At 34.7% G+C, this 11,360-nt stretch overlaps 1 protein-coding gene across 1 annotated transcript in view; it reads left to right on the top strand.

Annotated features, from left to right (window-relative positions):
- The first annotated feature begins 2,602 nt into the window (after positions 1-2,602).
- LOC114338748 (RNA-binding protein RO60-like) overlaps positions 2,603-11,360 on the top strand; it is a 56,779-nt gene continuing 48,021 nt past the window's right edge. Inside the window, exons 1-2 of the mRNA XM_050647333.1 lie at positions 2,603-2,678; positions 7,941-8,477. Coding sequence (XP_050503290.1) covers positions 7,943-8,477 — 535 coding nt within the window. The 5' untranslated portion in view covers positions 2,603-2,678; positions 7,941-7,942. The remainder of the gene's footprint in view (positions 2,679-7,940; positions 8,478-11,360) is intronic.

The raw sequence follows: 11,360 nt of genomic DNA, 5'->3' as shown, positions 1-11,360 counted from the left end.
AATTATCAGACAAATTGACACATTTTTGTCCGAAAAGTATATAATGGAGAATATCGAAAGTGAACATAAAGTTGTAGATGTAAAAAGAATGAAACGTAGGATAGTTGATTCTAATAATGAGACACAGTTTGTCCCTAGACAAATGATCGTCTTGACGTTTTTATTAAATAGTTTGCCAAAATTTGTTAAAATTGATTTGGTGAGATTTGCTGTAGAGCCCTACATATATCCTGTAGTTCAGTGTTTCAAGTGCCTTCGATATGGCCACACAGCCAAATACTGTAAAAGCACTACAACTAAATGTAAAAAATGTGGTCAAACCCACGATGAAAATGATGATACCGATTGCACTTCTGACACTTACTGCATATACTGTGAAAAGCATGACCATCAGTCCGTATCAAAAATTTGCCCGAAATACCAGGAACAATTAAAAATTAAAAAGATCATGTCTGAAAAAAATGTATCATTTAAAGAAGCTGAAGTTATTGTAAGAAATCCGTCTTACGCTAAAATAGTAACACATAATAATTTCGATATTTTAAATAATTTAAACAATTTCCCTGAGCTGAATGGTAATATTGACAGGAAAGATATTCCCTGAAATGGAGGGTTCATTACTCGCCATTCATGATCAGGTTATATCAACCAAAAATTACCTGAAATATATCGTCAAAGACCCTCAGGTCCAAAACGATAAATGCCGATATGGATGTCAAGCCCAAGAAACCATCCAACATTTTATAGGGGGCTGCCAGGCATTTGCTGCAACTGAATACAAGGAACGTAATAACTCAGTAGGAAAGATCCTTCATCAAGAGATAGTTATCAAGCTGGGACTTCTCCAAATTTACCATCTCTCATATTATCAATACTTTCCTGAGAGTATGCTTGATAATGACAACTATAAGCTATGTATACTGGGACCGCACTGTACTCAACAGATCAAACAGTGGCACATAATAGACCAGATCTCGTGCTAGTTAATAAATTAACAAGACAAACAACACTAATTGATGTGACAATACATAACAACAATCATCTACGTACTAAATTTACTGAAAATATCGCCAAGTTCAGAGATCTTGGAATTCAAATTCGAAGACAATGAGAATGCAAATCTATTAGATGATACCTATTATTATGTCTACTACTGACTACTGGAGTCATTCCGAAGAACCTCTTCGGAAACATAAAAAGCTGGGTCTGAATGAACATCTCTATATAAGACCATGCAGAAAGCTGTACTACTCTCGACGGCCAGATGTGTACGAAAATTTGTGTGAGATACTCCAGCATACCAAGTCACCTAGGGTTTGATAACACGGAAACGAGTCCCACTAGAGATCAATCCTTTTGATACTGCAGGTAGCTGGACTGAGTGAATTTTCGCCTGAGAGGGAGTGAGAGCCGTATGACCGTATGGCTAAATCTGGAACAACCAAGAGAATACCAGATGAATGGAAGATTCAATCGCGATCATGCTAAAATGTTCTACATTCTACACCTACATCCTACACCTTCAATATTAGTGTATTACTGGTTGCAAACAATTACATTTTCTGGCGTACATTTCGAGATTCCTTGTTCTGAGAATTATGTGCTGTGTGTTTGACAACTATTTGACTTTGACTTGACACGACAAGACTTATCTTATCAGGGTTGCCAGATTGGGGGAATTTCCCCCAAATTTGGGGTATTTTTTCTTGTTTGGGGGATTTTTTGGGGGTATACACTGAATGGGGGATTTTTTGGAGGAAAATTTTTTCGCATTGGGGTTTTTTGGGGTATAATTTTAAGAACACATTCCATTGCTTGGCCGATTTTGAATTTCAAGTTAAACTGTGATTCACAAAAATCTTTGAATATAAATTCCTTTACAGTCGATTCTGCCATCTAGTACAAACTACTTAACTTATTTTGTAAAGCATTACAGTTTTCTTCAATAGCGACACAACAAAATTTGGTTTTTGGGCGCTTGTGATGGTGTATTTAAATATTCATACTGGTACCTATGTGAAACACAGAAAATTGTATCTCCAAGTTTAACTTTATTTACTTTACTTTTCTAGAATTAACTTTAAAGAAGGTTATATTTCTGGTGTGTTCAATAATACGCATAATTAATTTAAATTAGTGTTTGTAGACGTGTTAATCTAAAAATATGCCTAAAGAAAAGGAGTATACCCGAAAATACCGACTTGCTTGGGAATCGGATGCTGAACTTAAAGAAAGGTAATCTGTTTAATAGAACTTTAATGGTGTGTGTCATTAATAATTAATTATTCTATGTATGATGGATTGGTCCTGTATCGGAAGATGACACAAAATCATTTTGTAAGTTATGTAAATGGCAGATTTACAATATATTGTTTAAAATCTACTAAAATTCTACGCTGGTAAAATGACACTTGACAGCCAAAAAAGAAGAAAAAATGACAGATGACAGCCCAAAAAGAAGAAGAAATGACAGATGTCCGCTCAGAAAAAAGGAGAAGAAATGGCAGATGAATTTTGGAGGATTTTTAAAAAAAAATGTCATTTTTGGGGGAATTTGTAGTTCAGGTTGGGGGAATTGTATAAATCGGTCTGGCAACCCTGTATCTTATTTTGGTTTCGTCTCGTCTGACACTGACATATCGAGGTAAACGATAATAAGAATATTTTAACATATTCAGGTAAATATGTGATTTCCCTTAATAGATTAGATTAGATTATTCATCAATCTGTTTTATTATAATAACATTAATTCGTTTTGACAATTTGTCTTATCTATCTAAGGTACTGTTAATTCTAATGAGGTAAATATTTAGGAGTGAATCACCCAAGAGGAACCTTATAAATAGCTGATACAGCATAATTTTAACTTTATCAATCACTTTTTTATTTATAAATTGAATTTATGCATCTGTATTAAATTTCAGACTATAAAATATGTCATTTTTTAAAAATAAATATAAAATTTTAAAATTCTATTTATGGAATCATAGCAGACAGTTAATTACAATTTTATATAAAATTATAATTATAATAAAATACTGAAAAGTAGATAGACCTCAACTGGTTAATTCAGTATTGAATAACTTAATACATAACATTCTTGAACTTGGATTTAGGTCATTTACCTTCTTCAAAATGGTACCTAAAAAGCTTAAACATCAGATTATGAAGAGGAAGGAACAGAGCCGGATTTAAGGCAGTGGAGGCCCCTGGGCAAAATTGTTGTGGGGTCGTACGTCCTACCGTTAAAAAAATGTTGATCTATTTTTATAAATATCTATATTTTCAAATACAGTAAAATTTAAAATTAAAATTTGTTACAGTAAGATATTAAAAATAAACATAGTAGAATGTAGGGTTGAAGTCCGGATACTTTTCGAGATTTTTTACTGGAACATTCCTTGACTATGTCAGACATGTCTTATTGCTTTAAGACAACGTGTTCAATGCTCATTATAGAGGGATGATTCAAACGCTCTTGGCCCATCATAGATCGAAGTCAATTTTTAATTAACTTAAGTTTTGAGAATTACCTCTCCCCACTACAGTTAGTTGGTATCAGAAATATAAACGAAGTATCACCTCAACATTTGGAAACGCATCATTCACATTCTTTTCTTCTAGCAATCAGTGCATTTAAAGTTCTTTGTTTATATTTAATGAGCAGATATTATAACAAAAAGAAAAGAAAACTTCTGTTGGAGTGGAAGTAAAAAGAAAGATATACTCCAACAGAAGTAAGGAAAAAGGAGATGACTAGTAGGACAAAATATGTAGAGAGATGGAATGTAAAGAAGAGGGTGAAGTGGCTTCTACGTTGAGAAGCCGCATTAGAAAAAATACTACTTTACAGTAGTATTAATGGAGGAAAGTGGAAGGATGTAGAACTGAAGAGAAGAGGCAAACTGAATAGAGTTGGCTAGCAAGAGATGCAAGAGAACAACTTGACACTCAAGGATGGATACGGCTCGTTTGCATGCCTGTCGAAGAACAGTAGCTCTAAGTAGATAGTAATGATGACTAAAAGGTGAAATAATAAAAAGAATAATATACTGAAAATGAATGAAGATGAATAATTGCTAAAGACGAACAAAATAAATAAAACTAACTAATCATGGGCGCCATGAAAATGATCTTAGATCATTCTCCCAGGTATCTTACACTGCTGTCAAATATTAAATATATTACATCTGTATAAATATATTAAATATATTAAATAAGAAATGATATGCAAAATAAATAAACATTTATTAAAAAATAACTACTAGATTTTTAACAATCTCTGAGTTACACAAAGCATATACTGTGACTCTAACATGACAAAAGTTATACAAGGTTATATTTGAGATAACTACAATAATGTTATCTGTTACAAAAATACATAATTACCTCTTACTGACTTATAGGGTACAACTCACATGAGTCTTCTACCAAATGGTTATAGTATGCCTGTTACGTACCACTAAATTGAAACTGACAAAGATGAAAATACTACAAATAAATAGGCCCAAGCCTCACTAAGAGAAAATACCATAATGAATAAATAAAGTTAAATATACAAATGAATAAAGTTATAGTAATGAATTTAAGATAATTACCGAAATGATGACCTAAATTAACTGAGAAAATGCAATGAAATAAAGTAACGACGAATTAACCGAACAATCGAAAAATAAAATATTTGGGAAACAAGCAAGTAATATTACAAAAATAAACATCAAACCAATAATAAAATATAAAAACCTAATTTTCTAGGCTTATTACCTTGTGCACAATGTAACGTACCATATGATCGTAAATAAGTTTGGGAACCTAATACAATACAAATATGTCATAAAAAAAACCAGAGGTAAACTAAATCTGGAAAAAAAACATAGTGCATTAAACCAAATGTCTGAAATGTAAAAACCAATAGTTACTTAAAGCACCACACTAAATGTTCCCAAACCAATCCCTTCATCGGACGACCTCAAGGTGAAGACCAATGCTGAAATCCATAAAATTAGCACCAGAGGAGGTGCTGAACCATGTTTCCTGTAGATACAGGTGTACAGACGACTGAAAATGGGACTTAAACGTCCCCTAGCTTGTTCCCAAATATACCTATTCCCATGATGACTTGACTGTGGCTGTAGTGGTTTCCCTAGGTGTCAAAGGGCTACAAATTCACCATGTGGTTACTCCAAAATGGCGAATGATTCCTATTCAGGCTCCAACAGGAGTTTTGTCACACACATGTCTCCCTACTCCAGTCAATCCTCGGTGGTAACTTTTTACTTTAAAATAATTGATGTTACATCAAATAAGTAGGATGGAACTCATCCGCCATCCAACCTCACATACAGCCACAAGTCAAGTGTCGAACATTCGTCTCTCCTTCCAAGAGTACGATGTCAAACTCACAGAACGTGAAAGAATGTCGACCACCAGAGGGCCGCTGCCAATCCAACAACTCCAAATAAATCGGTTTAATGGTGGCGTATTGAAAATAAATAATTTTCTTAAAATATAAGAGAAAATCGTATTTCTAAATTGAGAATCACCAGAAAATTAGAGAAATTTAATTAAGCGATCCAGAGAAAATAAAATAAAAAAAAAAAATTAAAGTGCTAAAAGTGATATTATAACGGGTGGACCGTTACAATATCCTCTTTGAAAAATTCTACAAATTGTATTAGTTCGACACCTAGGATTTCATCTAAATCATTGCTATACATGACATGTCAGTACCTAAGCTTTGATAGCTCTGAAGCTAAATGATGTCTTCTTCTTCATGTGCCATGCTTGATTATCGAGCATTGGCTATCAAATTTGCTATAGTAATTTTGTTCACAGCAGCTCGGAAAAGGGATGTAGAGGATCTGTTAAACCATTCTCTCAGGTTTTTAAGCCATGACGTTCTTCTTCGACCTGCCCTTCTTCTTCCGTCTACCTTGCCTTGTATTATTAAATGAAGTATAATATATCTCTCTAGGTGCCGCATGACATGGCCAAAATATTGTACATATATGCATGACCAAAATATATCCAAATGATGTAAAAATCCAAAATTGGAATGAATGCATTTATATGCAGAAAACCTCTGACTTAAAGAGGTAATGAGGTGATCTATAACAGCGATAAAATTTTGACTCCTAAATTTCTCTGATGTTGTCATTTCAGTCCCTTGAGATGTTCCATAATCCAGTGGACGCAGTCGAATATTCTATAGTCATTTTCTATTTGTCGAATAGTCTTGGTTTCCGCTTACCATCGCGTCTCATATGGTTTGAAATTGTCACGTCTTGACTGCATAAATTCTTTCAGTGATCTAAGGGCTGCCACTCCTGAATTAAGGGCAATATTTGGATCTTGGAGAATACGACTTGGACTGTTTGTTGTCTCATAACATTTCATTCCAAAATATTGCAAATATTCCTGTTTACAGTAAGCACATTCGATTATACAAACAATTTGTGTCGCTAGTGTTTTAAATTATTGCTTCTGAAATTTTAGATGTCTACTTTATAGGTCTGGATTCCGCGTATGAAAAAAAGTTGATTAATAGCAAGCTGAAAATTTGTTAATAGCTTAAGTGTGTCTAGTCGGACAAACTTTGATATATGGGAACACTGGAACAGGTGAGTTTTAATTGTGGAACAGGTTAAAAATTTGGAACGGTCAGACCACGAAAACATCACATGTATTTTGTCTGACAGAACTTCCAATTGATTTGTTACCCTTTCATTAAACTCTCATGCAAAAATCAGACTGCTATTTATCACCTGTCATTTGACATATTCTACGTGTTCCACTCATTATAATTCCAATTTGGTGATAAATAGCAGCCTGATTTTTGCATGAGTTTAATGAAAGGGTAACAAATCAATTGGAAGTTCTGTCGGACAAAATACATGTGACGTTTGCATGGTCTGACCGTTCCAAATTTTTAACCTGTTCCACAATTAAAACTTCCCCTGTTCCAGTGTTCATATATATCAAAGTTTGTCTGACTAGACACCTTTAAGCTATTAACAAATTTTCAGCTTGCTTTTAATAAACTTTTTTTTCATACGCGGGATCCACACCTATTAGTCTGATTATAATCTTTAACTATAGTTGATTTTTTACCCAAGAGGAGTAAACTAAAAAGGCAGATTCACGCCCAAGAAAGTTACTAGAAAAGTCACCAAATTCATCTTCTTTTTTCGTTGATCATATCAGCTTTCGATGACAATCCATACATATTATATTATACTAACACATAGCTAAAGAGTTCTAAAAACAACTGTTTTTATATAAAAGTAGACTAAAAATCTAAAAATTAAAGGAATAATGCAGAAAACACAAAACATCGCTGATATACTTAATTAACCTATAAAATGACAGAAGTGCCAAAATTTCATAAATGTCATTAGTGTCAAAATTTAATAACAGTGGAGTAAACTTGCCTACGGTTGGACCAATTAGAAACAAGCATTACGGCGCGGTAAATTTGAATCACTGAAAAACAAACAATAGTGCTTTTGCGGTATCACTTCTGGATAACCATCTAGTAGTATTTACTCTTTTAGGAACAATAATATTTCTGCCACGGTCTGCGTTGCTGTCGCTTAAATATGCAGCTTTTAAACATTTGATTAGCAAGTTGTGTCTATATGTAGAGGAAGTGAAAATACATATAGTTTTTCTAAGAAATCAGATAATGCTGTAGCAGCAGAACGACACTCAGCTGCAGCTTTTGCAACTAAATTTAGAGAGTGGACAGCACAAGTGTTTGTATAAAACAAAAATAATTCTATGTGAATAATTTACTGATATTTCTTGCGTTTGAGGCTTTGTGGGGGCCCCCGGAATGTGGGGGCCCCGGGCAGCTGCCCAGCCTGCCACCCCTTAAATCCGGCCTGATAACTAGATGTTATAGTTTTGATTATTTGACGAAAAAAGTATTTTTTTTACAGACATGGCGGTAGAGAGACAAGCGGAGCCTCCGATTTCCACTGAAGATACATGCAAACGTTTAATCTACATAGCTAACGTTCGTCCCAAATACTACTGCGGTGGTCCAGATAAATATACTCAAATCAAACCTGGAAAATTGCAATTTCTGAAAGAAACCATCGGCAGTGATTACAATCTGTTGCTCAAGACAATAGAATCAGTCAATGAAGATCCACTGATACCATTCCGAAAACAAATTTTTAACATGTTATGTTCACCCATGTTATTTGAAGAAGCTTCGAAAGAATGCAAAACTGATATATGTACACTCATTCATAAAATTATGAAATACGATGAGGATTTTTTCGAATACATTCACTGCATGTCGTTGTGTAATAAACGTAAGTTTACGAAATCTGCAAGACGAGCTGTACGTTTGTATTACAAAGGCAAAACTCCTTCTCAACTGGCTCAATACTATGCTGATACAATGAGCGTTCATGGCTGGACGCACAGGCGACTTATCAAATTTTGTCACATAAAAGCGGAATCTCCAGGTAATATTTTTTTTACATTAGATATGATATAATGTACCATTAAGTGTCTCAAATACAAACTTAAAGTTTGAAATGGTGTAAGTCATATCAGACGGCCCAATCGCCTTTTAGTTGTAATATCTGCAAATCAAGAAGAGATAGCATAGCAACAAAGGCGGAAAGTATTATCTCGCTCCTTAAGCAAGACTGTTCCATTAGATGTGGCAACACTGTCGATCTGTCACATTAAAGACTATTTATAGATATAATGGTGGAGCTGTAGCGGGGAGTTGTTCTTGGTTCTTCTTCTTAAGGTTGGCGACTTTTTGTATTCTGTATCTCTTCAATCTTGTCCCCCCGGAGGGAGGGTAGTGGTCGACGTGATGTCGTGTATTGTCCGTCTTTAAAGATCTCTGTCTCTGGTCATTTCTTTTAACTCATACATAGGTCTTTTGCATATTCCTGTAATTTGATTGATCCATCTTGTTGGGATCTTCCTTGTGATCTTCGGCCTTCCACCTTTCCTTGTATAATGAGTCTTTCCATGTTTTGTATGTTTCCTCTCATAACATGTCCAAAGTATTTTAATTGTTGGAGATGGACTTTACTGGAGAGTCGTTGGATAACTTTTAGCTCTCTCAAAATCAAATTATTTGTCCTATGGTCGGTCCAAGGAATTCGTAGCATTCGTATCCAACAGAACATTTCAGTGGCGTCTTCATCTTTCTTTTTTCCGATTTTCTCAGAGTCCAAGATTCACATCCGTAGGTCAGTATTGAGAATATTAAGCAGTTGATTAACCTCATCTTTAACGCTCTTGAAATTTGACAGTCCAACCATATTGTAGTCATTTTTGCTGTGGCAACTTTTGCTAGATCACATCTACGTTTTATTTCTTCCTGTAGTGACCCTGTGTTTGTGATTAATGATCCCAAATATAAATATAAATATGAGCTCACAACCTCAAACCGGTCAATTGTGGTTATGTGTGGATGATTGTTAAGTAGGTAGTCTATCCACTATCATGATCTTTGTCTTTGATATGTTTAATTGCAGACCAAATATTTGACTTTCGTTTTCAACCAGTCGTATAAAATCTGGTGCTGTCGTAAAAGGGCTGTGTCATCTGTGTAGGGCTGTGAAACGTAGGTTGTTTATTCTATGACCATATATTGAGATGCCTTTTTCCCATCCTTCAAGTGCTCTTCTCATAATATGCTCCCCATATATTGAATAATTGTGGAAATAGTATACATCCTTTCTGAAACCCCGTTCTGGATGAAGCACTTTCTGCTGCTCTAAAAAACTGGTTAGATGTGCAATCAAACCACTCCCTGAGATGGTGTAGCTATGACATTCGTCATAGCTTCCTAAAATCTCCCCATACATGATATTCTGCAGGAGCTGGTATTTTGTTCTTCTCATCACGTGGTCAATCTATTGTAGTTTTCGTATCTTTATTTCATTATTTAATTCTGTTTCTTTTGAAAGTCTTCTCAAGACTTCGTCAGTCGTGACTCTGTCTACATAGGATTCTTGTGTAAAGCCACATCTCGAAAAGTTCCACTTTTCTCATCATAGATTTAGCCATAGTGGCTGTCTCTATACAGTATAGGAGAATACTAAATATGTTGGGCGCATTCTAAGTATGCGCATTTTTATCAATGTAAGGAGAACGCGACCTTGCCGTACCCTTCTTTTAATTTTGATGTTCTCCTATTGTGTGTAATTTATTTTTATGTGCGCTTTTTGTATGTGGCTATAATATAAGTTTTCTATTATTCTTATATCTCGCTTGTCTATTTGCTTTTGTTTCAAAATTGTCATTAGGTGATCGTGCCACACTATGTCAAACGCCTTTTCATGATCTATAAAGCAGTCATACACTTATTTGTTCACACCCGAACAGCGTTTCGTTAATACGTTTAAACAGTATAAAGACTCCCTAGTTCTTACTCCATTGCGAAATCTGAACTGTGTGTAACTTATAATAGGATCTAATTTTTTGTAAATACGATTGTGTAATTTTTAAAAATGATTTCAGAATATGGCTGATTAAACTTATTGTTCTTTCTTTACATTCTTTAGCGTTGTTTTTCTTAGGGATTGCAATGAAAGTAGAAGTCAGCCAATCATCCGGTATTTCTCCTGTTTCATAGACTGTATTAAAAAATTTAACAACTTTAATAGTTCAACAGTCATCTCGTCCGGACCAGGAGATTCTCCATTTTTCATATTCTTGAGCGCATATAGTACCTCTTCATATGTATTATCATTGGTCGGCTGTCTTGTTCTTCTAATATGATTGAACCAAGTTTTTTATCTTGAAACAGGCCTTCTATATATTATGTTCGTATTTATTTTCTGCGTCACAGGGTCAGAATCGAAGAAATCAGAAGAAGAACAGGCGTCACAGATAGCGTTACCAGGTGTCCCGATTTGCGCGGGACGTCCCGATTTTCAGGGGTCTGGGAACGCTTACCGATTTGTACCTGATCGGGACACTAAATGTCCCGATTTTCACCCACGAAAACCAATTTGAAATTTCAGGAGGACTTGCAGTGAATTTTATAACTATGTTATAAAAACAAGGCATTCTAAAAGCGGCAAACTCGAATGAAAAATATAATTTTAATAAAAAATAAATAATTTACAATCTACGATTTTTTTTGTAATTTCGTCTGATTTATTATTATTATGTAGGATTAAATACAGATTATAGAAACACCTTGTAGTCCAGTAAATTAACTGGAAATACGGCGATACCGTGTAATTTTCAGGATCAACTCCGAATTGCATAAAAATTTGGACAGCTTGTGCCGTTGGTTGATTTTACTCGGGAGGTGACAGTCACCCCTAGTTGGGGGTGAAAAACCGCGCGTTTAAAATAGGTCCGAAGATGGA

Source organism: Diabrotica virgifera, chromosome 3 (assembly GCF_917563875.1).
Source record: "Diabrotica virgifera virgifera chromosome 3, PGI_DIABVI_V3a".
NCBI lineage: Eukaryota > Metazoa > Arthropoda > Insecta > Coleoptera > Chrysomelidae > Diabrotica > Diabrotica virgifera.
This window is presented reverse-complemented; position numbering and strand designations above follow the sequence as displayed.